The 19074-nt window shown below is 37.0% G+C and overlaps 1 protein-coding gene across 49 annotated transcripts in view; it reads left to right on the top strand.

The window, feature by feature from the left end:
• The window catches only part of ANK2 (ankyrin 2), a 540585-nt gene extending 530653 nt beyond the window's left edge, over positions 1-9932 (top strand). For 47 of the 49 annotated variants that reach the window (XM_063458296.1, XM_063458304.1, XM_063458330.1 and 44 more), the window contains 2 exons: positions 2778-2869; positions 7731-9932. In XM_063458296.1, the coding sequence (XP_063314366.1) occupies positions 2778-2869; positions 7731-7914 (276 nt within the window). In that variant the 3' untranslated portion in view covers positions 7915-9932. The remainder of the gene's footprint in view (positions 1-2777; positions 2870-7730) is intronic. The other 2 variants (XM_063458307.1, XM_063458305.1) reach the window with 1 other exon arrangement.
• Positions 9933-19074: the final 9142 nt, after the last annotated feature.

Below are 19074 nucleotides of genomic sequence, written 5' to 3'. Positions count from 1 at the left end.
AAAACAAACAAATTTAAAAATGTGCAATACTGGACATACAACTGTTATATTGTCTTTAATAAACATGATAACGTCTTGGACAGTTTAAGAGTTTCCCTTGATCAAATGGAATAAAGTCAGGAGGCCATTTTGAATACTTTGAACAGACTCTGTTCATCTACTAGTGCCTGTGAGCCAAATGCTCTTTAAGATTAAACATCCCTGCTGATCTATCTCCCTGCCTGCAGCAATATTCTAGTGTTCACATAATTCCTACTGCTATTCCCAGAAGCACAGATATTTACATAATAAATTTGGTTCCTCCAAAATTAATCCCTGTAAATGAAAAAAAAAAAACATACATGATCGAAGACAAGCAAAGCCTACTTTACAAGCTGTTCATTAATCAGTAAGAGCATCTCAGGGATGCACTCCTTGTAAATATATGGATATATGCAAATGTTCTACAGCCTGAAACATTGAATGAATACTAATACCAGGAAAGTGTATACAATTCACCAAATAAAGAAGAAATCCCGCAACAAGCAGCAGATTACAGCAGATATGTTTCAATAATCCATATAATGCATTAGTCTTAGACTTTTTTTTAAGGTGGAACATAGCTCTAATTAGTTTTAATAGTATGGCTACATATTTCCTATTTACCAAATATGTACTTCTCACTTGGAAATAGCAACATTTATCATAAAAAAATATTATTTAAACTGCAACTGGGCTCCTCCATCATAGCTCCCTGTCAATCACTGTTATAAACTCAAACCCCTGGGAGTCCGCATAGAGAAAAAGGGTAAATGAAACAATGATTCTACTTCTCCTCATTTGCAATGTGTGCCCTGCCTGTGCCTATAATGAAATTGGCTGTGATACATAAGTTATACTTCATTCAGTGGTGTAATTTCCAGAGAATTGACAGTCCCCCTTTTAGTACAATTACAATGTATTGTGAGGACATACTATATATAGTTAAATGAACATACATCAAGGTACATTTTTATGGTGCTTACAGAGGTTTTGGTTGCTCAAAGATTAGATTAGAAATCGTATATAACAACTGAAATACATGTTTCGGCTAATTCCTGACTTCTAATACAATATGTATTAATTAAACTTCTTCAACCTCTAATGTATTATTCCTGTTCTTCAAGCTCACTATGTTCTTACCCTCTCCGTCTTGTGTGAATAGGTATCTTAGTGTTACATGAGACAGACTGAGAGTGACTACAGACAAAGTTACAAAGGCTTGAAGCGGTTATGAATCATTCCATCATATTTGAATATTTTTTGTTCCTTAGCTCTGCTTTGTGCCTGCATAGGGGTGTTTTATGTCTATGACTAGGCTGCATTAAATTCATTGCAGTCATGCAGAAGGCATTGTGTTAAATATAAATGCATTCATTCCACATTAGGTGTGATTGTGTAGGTGTTACAGTTTGACTTCCAAAGACAGGCATAGATACCATTACCTAGAATCCTTAGCCGAAGTTTAATCACTGCATCATTTCTAATTATGAGATTTGCCAGACGTTAGAGATTTGGGATAGAGATTAAATGCATAATGCATTCTTCTTAATTACATGTTAGAAATCTGACTCCTCTTATCAACCCCTGTAATCAGAACCGTATTGCAAATTGCTTATTTCATTAAAGGCTGTGGTATAAAATGTAGAATGCAAATTGGGTTTATTCACTAAACAAGATGTATTTCCAATTTGTCCTTTTTTGCATTTATCAGCAATTCCTCTTCAGTGAATAACATGTTTTTTCACTAATCCATGAGTTGACATGAGTTCACCAGGGAATTGCAAATGTAAGCTAAATTAGCTGAATTAGGAAAAAAAACTTCAGCCATTATTCCAGCTTATAAAAAAACCAAAGAAAATCGTTACTTGCACACTATCCCAAATCCCTATGCATATTTATATAAATTGAGGTTTTACGTACCACTCCAATGGCTATTTAATGTGCGCTACCCAGCCAAATCAACGCAAACCTCTTAGGGGAATCCTACAAGACTTTAAATCTACCATTCCTAGCCAAATTGTTGACAAGTCAGGGTTTAGTGAATAATTATGCCATGTTATTGTCAGTATTGTGATATGTAATGAATGCAAATAAGAACCTCTCTAGTTCAATTGCCTTGTCTTGTTATCTGAAAACAAAAAACCTTCTAATTAAAATCTAGGGGAAAAAATCCTTCTTGAACCCAGAATGGCAGTCGGATTAATCCCTGGATCAAGCTATAATTTCGACAACATGACAGGACTATTTAAACTGTTATCCCTGAATATTATGGGATAAAATAAGTTCAGCTTGGATCATATTAAAAGCTACACACTGTTGCTCAAAAATAAAGTTTGCATTTTTTTGGGTAGCAATCATATTGCAAGAGAGCACTCCGGTCTCCGGTACAGGTAATCGAGAATCTGTGTTTTTTGAATTGTGTATAAATTAACCCATTACTTCTGTTACAGGACAAGTATATCTGTCTAAAAGAACCCATACAATCGTAGAACCGCTTTCAAATCTTAGGCAAACTGTTTTTGATGCATTTTGCCTACTCCATTGTCCCATTAATTAGTCCAATATTGTTTCAGTTATTAAACTGTTTTGGTAGCATGTATTGAATGTGTGTGATTGAATGCAATATATCATTGTATGTAATATTTTTATTGTATGGGAAGCTGCATTAAGGATATGTCTCTTTCCATTGTGTATGTATACTTACAACCATTCATGTCTCTGAATATCTTAGAGGGATTTCCTATGTTTTATTTCAGGCATTAAGTTATGCAGGTGGTGATATGAGCATTCACCTACCTAATTTAGTGGAAACAGAAATTGTCAAGGATGATGGATCGGTTATAAAAAGGTTTGATTGGGCTTGGCACCAGTTTTAAATAACCAGAGTGAAGCTAATATCGATTTGAGTTGTATCTTGTTACCTACATAACATTATTTACTTATAGAGTAATTAATCCTTAACTATCTTACCACTCTAAGTAGTTTACAATGTACTAATCACCATTCTGAGTGCATAAAAGGACAGTTGAAACTCTTATGGGGATGTTGATGTCTTTGGGGATAACAGCTGACATACTCTGGTGTCTCAGTTCTGTAATAAGTGTACCTGTAGTCATTAATAGTTTTCAGTGCCCATCTTAAATTGATGTAGTCTAAAATATTGGCCAACATGATTGACTCTTTACAAACTGACAGACTGAAAATCAATAGTGCCCTCTACCCACTACTTAAAGTGGCCCTTCCTTCAGATATTGTATAAACCCCATCATGTAGTTAGTATATAATAATGTACAAACCATGTGGTTTTCAATGTGTTAAACAGTTTCCAGCAGATTTCTTGCTAACTTTGGGCATGGTGGTCAGAGACTTCAAGTAACTATTTATTGTTTACTGAAAACAATATAGCTGGAAAATACTCACCCAGTCATGTTCTATGTAACTCCTGTCATCTCATGCTCTTTGCAGACTTTAAAAAAAAATATTTTATCATTGGATGTCTGAGAGTTTGAATATTGTGATGGCCATCTTCGATCTGAAAAATATATTTACTACATTCTGAAATTATTTAGTATCCGGCCAGTGGCCACAGCTCAGCCTCACTTGGTGTTACAATGTAGTCCTGAGCACAAATTAAACCAAAATTGAAAAATGTAAATCAAAAAACTACATTTAGGCTGAAGTAGCTGCAATGAGAGTCTTCTCAAACTCTGCTGTAGCCACAGCTTGGATATTTTAGTCTAAATCTTTTCATTCCGATATCAGCGTGTTATAATATGGATTTAGGTGAACAGACCCCTTTGAGTGGTAATAATAGCTAATTTTACTGTAGCTTGGTAAGATGCAATATATCATTACTCTGTATGGAATATGGTTTTAAACTTCTTTATAGAAATAGCTTTTAGTGGCCTGTTTCTCAAAGGAACACTCCAAGTACTATAATCACTACAGCGAGCCGTGCTGGTCATGGTGCTAGGAGTGCCCTGATGCCCACCAATTGTAAGGTGTCTAAACCATTTTGAATGGTTTGACCTTTTATATGCTGCTCCCTATCTCCACACCTCTCTCTTAGGTAATGAGCTAGTCCTGCATTGCAGGACGCAGCTTGGGAAAGCTGACAGAAATTTCTTGAGATTTTTCCTGCTTTCGCCCAACTGTAGAGGAGGCAGTGAGTGACGTCCATTCTAAAATAGTCTGACTCTGTGCAATAGGGGGCACTTCTGGCACCATAACCACTACAGTGCAATCATAAACAGCCAAATCACCAACCCAGCAAGAGTCACAGCTTGACTACTTTTAGCTGATTTTTGCTCAGGAGTACATTATAAAACCATGCGAGGCTGAGTTGTGACTAGTGACTGGATATTAAATAGGCTATTGTGTTATGGGCACCTTATGTCTCAAAATGTTGTTGTCATGGGTAACTGCTGACTCTGCAGGATGAATTAATGATAATAAAAATAATAATAAAGTATTTAACCCCTTAAAGACCAAACTTCTGGAATAAAAGGGAATTATGACATGTCACACACGTCATGTGTCCTTAAGGGGTTAACCAGGAAAAGGTACATGTTGGTATTCCCGCTTATAAAAACACAAAGAAAATAGATACTTGCGCACTATCCCTAATCCCTATGCATATTTATATTAAATGTAAGCTACCCAGCCACATCAACGCAAACCTCTTAGGAACAATAGACACACAAAAGACACCATTTGTACTGAAAGGGTTAAGCTCCCACAAAGTAAGCTTCTGGGCTACAGATCTAAATAGAGCAGCTAATGCAATAGCTAAATCTAATGACAACACATCTAGCATAATGGTATTTTAATAGCACCTCGAAGGTATGGTGAAAATTAACAACTAATTTCTAACTGCATGACAGTCTGATGATGCATGTCCTTGAGTGTACAGCATTTATATAAAGGATGGAAGGCTGCAGTCATTAGAAGTAATGCTTCACAATTACGCCCAATCTGTTTAAAACTATAAAGAAAATAGAAGCCGAGCATCCAGACTGAGGTCTGTTTCAGTCATATACTCCATCAAATAACAGTTAAATAGCAAATAAAAAGTCAAAAGAAACATTTTCTCCATGGTGAGTAAACACTGGTATGTTTGAATAGTATTTGGGAAGAATGTAACGTGTGTTTCCTTAACAAATAAACTGACAAAAAGTACTGTAATGTACCGTAAAAGAATGATACAATGTACTGTAGTTCTCCAGTTATCTACGAGAGCATTTCATGAAGCAACACGTTTATGATTGATTTGCAAAGTTTGGCAAGCCATGAATTAGAGCAAAATCTCCATCTGGCTGAATGGGTTTTGCAGGACTGTTGTCATGTCATTACAGCTTAGTGTTTATTGACAGACACCTACAGTATGCAACATCTAGATCTAGAATGATTGTTTGCAACTGGCATTATTAACTTTTATACAGGATATACTTATACAGGCAGGATACAAATGTAAATCCTATAGCTCAGAAAGTAAGCGACATTACAAATTTTATTTACTGAAAAGAACATTAAAACGTAAAGTAGTACGTTCCTACAATTGTACAATTTTGAGGGATTTTAGTAACACAGATAACAGGGCGTGGGGGGGACGGGGAATTTTTTTTTTCATTTATGAATGTGTTATGGCTGGATATGGTGGTTTATTGTTGATCCATTTATCTATGTAAGATAAATATGGGAAAATGTTAATTACAGGCAGGGAGTAGGATTGTCAGTCCTCCAGTATTGATCCATTTACTGATTTCCTCCCTACAGCAATTCTTCATACTGCAGGGTAGTGCTTACCATGCTGTGCCTAACAGTATAGCTAGAATTGAGCTTGATGGATGTAGGTGCATCACAAATATTTCTCACAAGATATTTCTTCTTTTTGAACATATTTGATGATGAATTGTGCTAATTTGTATTTTAAGAGCCAAATCTTCCCAACATTTTAATCCATTTAATACCTCCCAATTGCCCTCAGGTATGGTTTTCATCTCCACATGAAATGAGTTAATAAATAATGGGAGCTGTAATACAAACAATCTGAATTGGAAGAATAAAACCCTATTGTATTTCAATAATATGATTCTTCTGCTTTTAATGGACCATTACTCCAGCATTTATTTGATTGTATGTTCTTATGCTGGTTTAATTCAATGTCCCCCTAAATAAAAAAAAAAGCTATTGTTAAAGTAAAACAGTTTTTTAAGCTCTCAGGCTTTGTCACTAGTGAGCATGCAGGAAGTTGTGGCATCTTTATGTCTATATGGTCAGCAACAAAAGACATCTAGAACTTCTACTTCACTTCCTGTTCTACAAGCAGCAAGAACATGAAACATCGTTATTTTGTGTCTTAAATAAAAGAAAAAAATTAATCTTGAATAGTGTTAATGATAATTGCTGCCTAAGGAAAAGAGAATATTGTGAGGTTAATTGAGGATTCAAATGTCTGCACTTGTAACTTGTCATCCATTATATTTTCTTGCAGGTGTGTAGTAATACATGTGACATGTTGAATGTGAAAACAGAACTTGTGTTTCACTGTGACACGAGCTTATTGCAGCATCATATTTAGGACACTTTATGTCATATTGCACTTAAAGATTGAGACTTCTCATTTTACTTCAGATCATCAATCCTTTCTTATATCATGCCCTACTGTATTTGACATTGGCATGTGCGTTACCAAATTAGAAGGCTCATGTGGGTCTATCAGTGGGTCCTATGGGAAATGTTCTAACATGGCAACAAGTGCAGTAATAGACACAATGCATTCTATCCAGCACTGTCTAGCAGCTTGACTCTCTCCAAAAAGTGTTAAAGTAGACATAATCTATAGCTGTGATAAGTACCCCTTTAAATGTGCTTATTATACCAGGCTTTGTTTATGACCATACATGGAAATGTAGAGTAAAATAAATAAAAAAAATTATACTTATGCAGCCAAACAAAATAAGTTAAAATGCAGCTCGAACAGAAATGTTCAACAATTAAATGGTTATAATATACTATCTACAATCATTTTATTGTATACCTTATAGTAGATAATATTTCATACTCATGTTGGGATATCACAAAACAGTACCTTGCTCTGTCAGAATGTCCATTAATCATTGGTATACCGATTGTCTCAAATTGTTATTTATCTTAAATTCATGCATTGAGGCCGTAATGCCAAGCATCTGAGTCTTACTTTATTCATTAGTGAAACATTTGTAATGTGCCAAGCTGAGGATTATCATGTAAATTGTATTTAAAGAAATTTTGGAAATAATTGGCACCACAAATTTGAAATATTAGTCTTAAATTATAAATGCCTGGATTTTGGCAGATGGCTTGTGCATAATTGCCTCGAGCAGATGACTCATAATAACCGCCAAATTGCATATTATATGTGTAGAAAATGCAATACTTATGAGCAGTCTGCATGCTAGCACAAATTCAGCAAATCAATCTGCAGATTGTATATTTTTTCTTTGACGACCCTAAAAATACATTATTTGCAAAAGACATCCAATATTATACACGTATGTTGAGATATAAAACTAATGAAAATGTTATACATATAATAGAATGTAGCATTTAAAAATCATTGTCAAGAAGAACTTGATTAAAAGTCAGATATCTCAGATGACCCAAAAGGAAAGTGTATTTCTGTCTGTCCAATGAGTCACTGATCATTCTGTATTTCTGGTTTCTCTTAGGACAACAATGAATAAAGCCAGCACACAGAAGAGGACTGTGGTGAAGGATCAGCACGGAAAACATGTTTCTGTTGAGCAACTGGAGGATATTCCTGAATTGCTCAACAAGGATGACCTCCAGCGCGACCTACAGCAACTTCTTAACCACTTCTGTGGAGAGGACTGGGAGAAAGATGCTAAATAAGTGGCTACCACATGTTACTTACAGCACATATCCATACTCAATATGCAAAACCTACATCCTCCTCCATGCAAAAAGGCCATGAGCGTGCACTGGGCAACACTGATTCAAGCGTTCTAAAATTGATCAATTCTACGTGTCTTGTTTATAAATGCATAACTAATTTGTGACCAAAGATAGCATCCTTTTTTTGGATGGTATATCCACTATTATTTTTTTTTTATTTTTTTTATTTTGACCCTAATCCAAATGATCCATTTTTCTCTTAACATCAGCTTCATCCACAGGCCTCTTCATAGTGTCTGTAAAGACGACCTTTAAATTTTGGCTTATTACGCCATGTTCCTATCCATAACAAATGTGCATGGGTTTCAGGAAAGGAGATCATGACTAGGCTTTGCATCATGAAAGGCAAGGTAGGAAATGGATGAGTTTGTTCTGAGATTTACAACATTCAGCTATTAGATCAAGAATATGATTCATTGTGTAGCTACTATATCAAGATGTTTTGAGGTACTCCAGTGTCTTATAAAACAAATCAAAAAGAAGAAAAGACTACTCTGAGATTACCGGAAATATAATATAATAAACCAAATTGGTATCTAATTTGCTAGCTGCTTATCGGAAACCACCTGTGCTTACTCCAATATTCAAGGCTGGACAGTTGGTAGTGTCCAGTCTGCGAGCATAATACTGTGACAGCAGCCATTCTTCATGATGTCTTATTACTAGTGCAAATGTATGCTGGCCACAGCACACTGTAAATATAGTAACGGGAGAGCGATTTCTCCAGTATAAGTAAAAAAAAAAAAAAAAAAATATTGAACAAGTCACCTCGTTTATCAGGATTTCCTCTGGCACATGCATGTGGCATTAAATCAAGATTAAACTAAACTCTTGTAATCATGTGTGGATCTTGTAAACCCTCTTAGCACCGAGCAAGCATTTTTCACAAATGTCTCCTCTCCTATTTTCTGTATTTTTTTTTTTTTTTTTTTTTATTTCTTCTTGTCAAAAGCTAAAGACACAATGCTGGTTTATGTTTTGCTCTTTTTTATGTTTTTTTTTTCATCTCTAACTAATCCTCTGGAAATGACTATAGCATTTATGCACTTTTTTTTAAAGAAGGGATTATAAGGAAAAAAAGGAAATATTTTTTGTCTTCTGTACCTTATTCTACTTGTGATTTGAATTCTGTAGCCTTTTAACGTACAAATATAAATATATATATATAAATACATATAAGCACTATACATTTTAAACCCGTTTATTTAATGTAAGTATAGATTGGAAATCAGTAAAATGAAATTGAAAAAAAAAATGAACAAAACATTGCATTAATCAAGTTGCTAATTTATAAATGAAATAAAAAAATGAAATGAAATTAAACAAATTAGGCTTTTGTTCCTATAGGTTTAGGAAAACAACTCACCCAGAGCTATGAATGTCACTTATTTTAATTCATAGGAATTCTTCAAATACCACAAACACAACAAAAAGAAGGACACAAATCCTTAGCTTTATTTAAGTAAAATGACTTACTGTATATCTTCATTTTTTTCTCTGGCAGAACCCTTGCTAAATTACTTTCTCAGTAGACAAGGAGAGGTAATTGACACTTTTACTTATCACGAATCAAGCAACAAGGTGGGAGATGTTTAGCTAAATCTGAAGAAACATACACAAAAAAAAATAAAAAAAAATTCTGTTGTGCTATTTGCAGTGCAGATGATGTCTGTGTAAGAACATGAATTGCTAATCACTCTATGGGGTACGATCTTGTTATTTTTTTTAAAATATTTTTTCTCTCTGCTGTGTTATCAAAGAACTTTACTACTGTGAGAAGTGACTTTTAAGTTGAAGATTCAGCATCTTGTTCCCATGGTGATAACACTAATTTAATATATCTACGAGGGCATGTCTTAGTTAAAATGGCAACAATAAATCAACACTAACAATACATAGCTGCAATGTGTACAATGGCTGATTTAATTAAATAAAGTGTTAAATGTACAAAGAAACCTCCTTGTGTATTTCTGGATTCCCCTAAAAGCTGGTGAACTTGATATTCATTAAGATTTATTTTGGTTTTCAGGTGGTATAAGCGCTTATTAAGCAGGCATCCACAAATGATTCACAGCAAAACACTGCAAGCAGTTACTGTAATATGGTGTGTGATATCTCCAGAGGTAGCCATGCTGAATTTTAGTTACGTAGTAATAAACTCTAATGCTGAATAATAAAGTCCTGTTCAGCCTGAAAGGTGCTGTCTAAACCCAATAACTGACACAGCCCATTGTAGTGGTTATAGTACTATCAGACGCTGGCTTTATATCCCTGTTTTATGTTAGACTGTTCAAGAACATTTTGCAACAGAGCCAAGATATGGCATTAGCAGTCTCCTAGCTGCATAGCAATTGCAATGGCTGTAGTAGTTTAAAGTGCTTAAATTTTAATTATTCATTTTTTTTATTGTGGGTATATCTAAAACAGCTTCCAGCAGCTGAAGTTATCTGGTCTGCAGCCTTTGGAAGCCCTCCCCTTCTTAGACGGCCCAGACTTTCTGTGGCTGTCCAATCACAGACTTTCCAATGCAGCTCAATGAATAGTCTTTGCAAAGCAGGTTCTCTGAACATTACCTGCCTATTAAGGTTATCTGCACTGAGCTAAACAAACCAGGTAACAGAACGGGTTGACCGATTACCAGCTGGGAGTAATAGCGTTAATTTATAAATTTGCCAATTTCTATTGAAATATACACTTTTTATAAAATGAAAAAGATGACACACTCTTCACGCATTAGAAAGTGAGTGATTATATTGCAGATACACTATTCATTAATGTCATTGCCTATTGCATTTTCAAGGGAAAAGAAAAAATCCACTTTATTATTTGGTGATATCATTAATCACTTTTAAAGCAATGTTCTAGTGATACAGCAAATTAATTTCAACTTAGCCTATCAGAATATTTTAAAGAATTGTTCACATTGATTCTACTTTTCCTTTGATTTGCATGTGATGGGCCTATTTCACATAGATGTTCATTTGTTTGCAACCTTATGCACAAAACATACACTTTCTTTTTTTTGATGATGTTGTACTATAAACAGGATCTTGTAACCATGTACAGAAACCCCTTAATTACAATTCAGCGAGCAAAATATAGTCAAATCCTTTTTAAATGCAAGTATGTACTTTCAAAGCTGTATGATATTTGTAATTAAATTTTGCTGCAACCATGAATGGTTTGCACGGATTAGTATGATCCATTATTAATACAGCAAAATAAGCTAGCGCCAAATATAATGAAGTTACTTTATCACACAAATTATAATCCTAAAATTTGTAACACTGTCCCTATATAAAGTTATGGTGCTAATAATACATTTAAAACAAATTCAAGCATTACTTGCTCATATTATTACTATTATTATTGGAATTTGTATGTCCCCTATTCTGCCTTATTCTGCATTTTTTTTTTACATACAGGCACCCGATAGGAGAGGTGTAAATACAGGGTGGGGCACAAAGATCCCCCACACTTTGAAGGGGTATAAAATGAACAAAGCTATCTAGAATATTATTTTTTATAAATTTCTGAAAAAGTACATAAACAGTTTTGTTTTAAAAATCATATCCGAAAAAATGGCGGCCGTCATTGGTAATACATTGCTGAAGACATTCTCGGAATTTCTCCACTCTACTAATCTCAGGTGGAGTGGTGTCGATTTTCTGTCTGATCCTTTCCTTCAAATCCTAAAGAGATCGAAGACAATGTTTAAAAACCCTTTCCTTTAGGTATTCCCAAAGAAAAAAGTCACAGGGGCTTAAATCTGGTGACCGTGTCGGCCATCCCAAGTCTCTCCTTAAAGAGATCAAACACCCTGGGAACATTTCCCTCAACACTCTCAGCGAACATTGTGCTGTGTGAGCTGTGGCCCCGTCCTGTTGAAACCACACATGTGCAGAAAGATCTCCAACATTTCAACGTACCGGTCAGCAAAGCATCTACATGTCCAAGGGATAATCTGGTAGCCCAATCTACTTGACCGTCATGACAATCTACTTGTATTAAAACAAAACAATTTAAAATTAGAAAGTTTAGAGACTCTGCTTAGAACTGGACATTGGAAGGGTTATTCACTAATCTCAGAGCTCTCCCAAATTAAATCAGAATGAAACAACTGAGGCTAAAATAGCTCATCTGGAAAATTGCCAAATTTAGCTGTAGTCACAACTGTTTGTTTTTTTTGTCTCACTTTTGATATTCAGATTACATTTTCAAAAATATAGAGTTAGAGTGTGTGTGTGGTTTGCTGGGTGTCATGTTTGTAGTATGTGTTGGCTGCGTGTAATGTTTGTGGTGTGGGGTGCACAGCTGTTCATCATGCACCCATGTCCTATTTGGGACATTTTTGAAGTCAGCCAATGTAATCTACCCCATCAAACCATATATTTTACAACCCAGGGTATTCGATATGGGGTATGTCCAGTCTTTTTTAGTAGCTACTTAGTCACAAACACTGGCCAACGTTAGCATTTATATTTGCTTGTGTGTTCAAAATGCAAAAAACTATATTGCTTCGTGTGACCGCAGCAGCCAGCGTTCATTAGAATGCTGCACCGGTCAGGGATCGCTCCACGAGGGTGCTGAATGGCAAGCTGACTTGCCTCAGGTATATTTTTTTATTATTTTAACAGCGTTACCGCAGCTATTGGATGACTCAGTCACTGTTCTTATATTAAACCACACTGACTGAGGATCACTGGATCCTAAACGTTCACCTACAGTAATATCGGATACCAAATCTCCATTTGTTAACACTAAATCTAGTATGGCCTCTTTACGAGTTGGCTCCTCAACGACTTGTTTTAGAGACAATTCCAGTAGGGAGTTTAGAATATGTGTGCTCCTGCCACAAGCAGCTATTTTTGTTTTCCAATTCACAACAGGAAGATTAAAGTCACCCATGATGATAACTTCCCCCTTCATTGTCATTTTAGCTATTTCCTAGTAGATTATCTAACTCTTCAATTTGTCCTGGGGGCCTATAAATCACACCTACACGAGTTACTGTTTGATTACCAAATTCTAACGTAACCCAAACGGACTCTATGTTCGCCTCACTAACTTTTATTAGGCTAGATTTTATGCTATCCTTTACATACAGGGCCACCCCTCCCCCTTTCCTGCCTTCCCTGTCTTTTCTATATAAAGAGTTCCCTGGTATTGCTATGTCCCAGTCATTTTTCTCATTATACCATGTCTCAGTAACAGCGACTAAATCTACACTATCAGTTGCCATTATTGCCACAAGTTCATGGATCTTATTCCCTAAACTGCGAGCATTTGTAGACATGACTCTAAGCTTATCATTTTTTAACACACTTGCTACAGGCACCTTCTGTCCTTGTTTTGGGGGACAGTTGGATTGATGTTTTATCACCCTTTTGCCCCCCTCCTAGTTTAAATACATCCTAGCAAAACCACTGAACTGCTCACTCAGAACATTTGTTCCCTTTTGAGAAAGATGCAAACCATCTTTTTTTGTACAGTTTATTTCCATTCCAAACAGACCTACCATGAGAAATAAAGCCAAATCCTTGCTCCCGACACCATTCACCAAGCCATAAGTTAAAGTCCCTAATACGCATCCGCCTGTCATTCTGAGTGTTATGCACAGGCAGAACTTCAGAGAATGACAGTGTGGAAGCAACCTGCCGTATATCATTGGCAAAAACAATAAAAACGTCCTTAACCTCTGAAACCTCATTGCAAGCCAAGTCATTTGTCCCTATATGGACAAGTACATCCAATTCGCTTTCCTGCTTTGCTCGCTTAACAATATTACAGATAAGTCTCCTGTGTCTGTGAGCAGTAGCTCCGGGAAGACACCTCACAAGACCACCATTGTCCATCTCCACACTTCTTATGATGGAATCCCCTAACAACAACTGCTTTCTATTAGGCCTCACCATAGTCTCCAAACCTCTCTCCACAACACCACTAGCCTCAATGCCTCTCTCCACATCACCACTAGCCTCAATGCCTCTCTCCACAACACCACTAGCCTCAGTGCCTCTCTCCACAACACCCCTAGCCTCAATGCCTCTCTCCACAACACCACTAGCCTCAGTGCCTCTCTCCACAACACCACTAGCCTCAATGCCTCTCTCCACGACAACAATAGCCTCAATGCCTCTCTCCACAACACCACTAGCCTCAGTGCCTCTCTCCACAACAACACTAGCCTCAATGCCTCTCTCCACGACAACAATAGCCTCAATGCCTCTCTCCACAACACCACTAGCCTCAGTGCCTCTCTCCACAACACCACTAGCCTCAATGCCTGTCTCCATATCACCATTACACTCTGAAAGTGCCGAAAATGAGATGAGAGGAATGGGATAAGCATTTTTAATGGTTATTTTGTTTAATTCCCTATAATCAATACACGGACGTAGATCTTTCTTTGGAACAAAAAATAAACCTGCTCCTGCAGGAGAAGAAGATCTATGTATGTGGCCTTTCTGTAAGGACTCTTTTATATAGGCCTCCATGATTTTACTTTCCTGAAGTGATAAGGTATCTCAGCTATAAGTCCTTCTAGGTGATGGATAATGATTTTATTAATAAGCCTCAAACTTATTTATACTGTCATGGTCCTGCCACCATTGAAAAAAAAAATAAAAAAAAAATATGGATTTCCACCATGTATGATACGTTTTTTCCAAAGTATGATTCAACTAGTATACCTTATTGATCATAGGGTAATGATAAAATGGTATGTCAGACAATTTCTGACGTTTATAAGTGAGGCAATTCTAATCTAGTATGGGAAGAGGTCACCCAATGAACTCGCTAACGGGTAAACTCGTTTTTTTCATAAGCATATAAAATTTAGCTTGTGTGGTTAGAGACTTCTTGATACTCAGTTTGAACTACGTCTCAAGCACATCCTTGCAGGTACAAGAAGAAGTATGCTTTTTAACATTTGCAACACCTTTGTGTTTTCAACATATTTACAAAACTTTTATTTGTGCTGACAATTGAAAAAGTACCGCATTAGGCCCATGACCCAGACTGTCAGTATTGCAAACCCTGTATGAAGGCTATGCTTTCACGGTTGATGTATTTACCCCTAGACACAGGGCCGGCTCTTCCTATAAGGTGACCTAGGTAGCCGCCTAGGGCGCCACTTAGGAGGGGGCGCCCTGATCGCCAGCCCTTCTAATGCTGCAACCGCCTGAGCGCTCTATAGAGAGCCTCAGGCGGCTGCAGCACTGCCTCTCCCCCCTGACCCACATTCTCCTCCTTCCCCCCACCCCCCTCTTCTTCCCTGTGTAGCATGGTCGAGCTCCTCTCCGGTCCGCGGTTCAGGAACATCCATTTCCTGTTTGGGTTACGTTAGAATTTGGAGATCACACAGTAACTCGTGTAGGTGTGATTTACAGGCCCCCTGGACAAATAGAAGAGTTAGATAATCTACTAGGGTTGATGTTCCAGGAGGGATAAGCCAAATGGCAAATGATTTAGGTAAACTAGAAAAATGGACAGAGCTGTGGCAACTAACATTTAATGTGGATAAGTGCAAGATAATGCACATTGGACGTAAAAACCCAAGGGCAGAGTATAGGATATTTGATACCCTACTAACCTCAACATCTGAGCAAAGGGATTTAGGAGTAATTATTTAAGATGACTTAAAGGTAGGAAGACAATGTAATAGAGCAGCTGGAAATGCTAGCAGAATGCTTGGTTGTATAGGGAGAGGTATTAGCAGTACAAAGAGAGAAGTGCTCATACCATTGTACAGAAAACTGGTGAGATCTCACTTGGAGTATTGAACGCAGTACTTCAGATCGTATCTTCAGAAGGATATTGATATTCTAGAATGAGTTCAGAGAAGGGCTACTAAGCTGGTTCATGGATTGCAGGATAAAACTTAGCAGGAAAGGTTAAAGGATCTTAACATGTATAGCTTGGAGGAAAGACGAGACAGGGGGGATATGATAGAAACATTTAAATACATAAAGGGAATCAACACAGTAAAGGAGGAGACTATATTTAAAAGAAGAAAAACTACCACAACAAAAGGACATTAAAGTCTTAAATAAGAGGGGCAAAGGTTTAATAACAATATCAGGAAGTATTTACTGAGAGGGTAGTGGATACATGGAATAGCCTTCCAGCTGAAGTGGTAGATGTTAACACAGTGAGGGAGTTTAAGCACACGTGGGATAGGCATAAGGCTATCCAAAATATAAGGTAAGGCCAGGGACTAATGAAAGTATTTAGAAAATTGGGCAGACTAGATGGGCCGAATGGTTATTATCTGCCACATTCTATGTTTCTATGTTTCTGACAGACACACACATTGACAGACACACTCACTGACAGACACACTCACTGAAGACACATAGACACAGACCCTGGGGTCCAGTGGGGATCTTCTTTCGGGAGCTCAGACTTGCTGCTCTTACTGTTTCCTCTAGTGATGCTGGGTGCCAGAATGACGTCATATTCCGGCACACGGCATCACTACAGAAGGCGCACAAGCTCCCTCGCTGCCGCCAGCGTCCTCTTCCCCGGCTGGGTAAATTTTAACATAGTAGGCGCCTGCAATATGGGGAGAGCAGGTGCCTACTCTGTCTTAGTAAGCATGGCAAACTCGTGGCTCGCCGGGCTGCAAAAATATTCATTGTGGCCGCAAGTTTGACATGCTTGGTTTGCAGTGTTCTATTTCATTAAAGAGGCATTGTTTTGGGCATACCATATTTCATGCATTTATGTGCTAGTAGGCCTGTGAAGTAACTAGTTCACTCCGAATAAATGAATACATTATCTCACCCAAAGAACAGAGGGTAGAGGTAGTGTTACTTGCAAATTACTGGACAAGCTCCAGCACATGTAATAGAAGAACAAGAGACTGCTCACAGAGCCCCATTTGTCTATTTGCCATTTTTGGTGTTTCTAAAACAATGATAAGATCCCACCATTTACAGGTGGTGCACTTTTTAGTCCATTTTTAAAGAAAAATATTTAAAGAAAAGAAAACCTGCAGAGGCATGCTACATAATATATAAGTCGAATTAAAGATTTTATTTAATGTTAAGATGCATCAGATCCCTAGATGCAGAAAAAAGCAGAGTTTGGAGAGATATATTACTGAACATAAAGATGGCTAGATTTAAATAAAGAAATAGACACATCCAAATAGGTTGAACTATACTAAATCAGTACACGTCAAAGTCAGGGTACCAGTTGAGAAACAAGCAATAAAACCAACAGGCAGAATACTTTAAAAAATAAAAACAAGTCAGGTGAGAAATTAACATTAAACAAGTCACAACAGGAATCTTTAGAAATCATAGACTGCTCTCTGAGGTAGAGATATAATAGAGCCATATGGTAAAAGTTACACAGGTTTACATCATTCAGGTAAGGTCATTGCCAAATTAGCAAAACTACTGTCCCTGTAGTTTACCTTTAGGGGTGTAGTATTAGTTTTGGCCACCAGATGGGGCACAATCATGACAAGCTATAACAACACCTTTCTGTGCTATGGCAGCTTCCAGGAAGAACGTTGGTTGTGTAGAAGAAGCAGATGGTAAGCTCCTAACAGAAAAAAACTTGGACATTGTCTACTTCAGTAATACAATATACAAATAATCTGTTCATTAGCAGAACAGTTACTTCCTGGTTTGGTTAGCTCATTGGAGTTAAACTCAAGGCAGACAACTGCCCAACCTCCTGCTGTGCAAAGACTTCTCCTCGAGCTGCATTGGACAGCATAGATAGTCTTGCAAAGTCCTATAGGAAAGCATTGAATTGGCTAAGAAAATCAAGATTTGTGATCTCAGCCATGGAGGCGAGACCAGCATGGAAGAGAAGGTGAGTTTAAATCCTTTTCAAAGAGATCTCAGGGGTGCCAGTGAGCTAAACTGTTAGCTTAACTGTCACAGTGAGCTTTTTTGGACATTGCAATATCAGTGTATATTCATATTTTTTATTATGGTTTTGTTTTAATGTTAAATTGTAATTTTACTGTCACTCAAGGCATTTTATTTCCGGTTATATTTAAAGGAGGAGTGTAGTCATTAACTACAAAATGCACTAATAACAGAGCCTAACCTTTGGCTCCATGTTTGTGAGTATTGACTCTATTGCTACATAGATATTAGTGTGTGCACTACGATATTGCACCATATTTTGTCTTCTTGATTCAGAAATGGAAGGACCCACTATATAAGAAGGGAAGGGTCGCCTTTAAGGACTCCAAGGCTGTTGTCACTTGAGTTATAGTTTATAGCTCATTAATATGTGAGTGTCTCCGTAACACTTTTTTCTATAAGAAATTATTGTGATGTCTTGCACAACTGTGTCTATCTATTTTTGTTTTTAAAGGTACATAACCTAGAGACTATATTTGTCAGCACTTCCTTAAGGTACAGAATAGTTACATAGGTACATAGCTGAAAAGAGACTTGCGTCCATCAAGTTCAGCCTTCCTCACATTTGTTTTTTGCTGTTGATCCAAAAGAAGGCAAAAGAAGCACTTCCAATTTTGCAACAAGCTAGGAAAAAAAAATCTTCTTGACCCCAGAATGGCAGTTTTTTGTATGTCAATCCAGTTTCCACACATTTTAAGCACCACACTGTTTTGTATATTGGAGTTGTATGTTGTGTAAATAGAAAAGATGGCACACAGTGTTATAGCAGCTTAGTAATTGAATCAAGCAGTTGTATTTTTTTTTTCACATTTAAAGTTTTTATTTTCATACAAATAAGTAAAAGGGGGAGGGGGGTACAGAATAAAAAAAGGGGGTAGGGAAGGGGGGGGTGAGAGGTCGACAAGACCAATATAGCATTTTCTTTGATAACAGGCAATATGTGATATAATACAGATACAATAAAGGTTTAAGCAATAAACATTCCGGCAAGTAGTCACCCTGTCCCATGTCCAGCCCATTGTTATTCCTATGTTTCGTCATGTAAACTCTTGATTGACCTATCGGATTCACTGTCCCAGCAGTGGGAGCCAAGGCTTCCACATTTGAACTATTTTGTCAGTTTTGATATGTGAGTCTGAGGCGAGAACTTCATACCTATAGAATTGGTAAATTTTTTACCTTAGCTCCATTCGGAGGGGCACAGTGG

The sequence above is a fragment of the Pelobates fuscus genome, chromosome 6 (assembly GCF_036172605.1).
Source record: "Pelobates fuscus isolate aPelFus1 chromosome 6, aPelFus1.pri, whole genome shotgun sequence".
NCBI lineage: Eukaryota > Metazoa > Chordata > Amphibia > Anura > Pelobatidae > Pelobates > Pelobates fuscus.
Note: the sequence above shows the minus strand (reverse complement) of the source record. Positions and strands in the feature narration are given on the sequence as shown.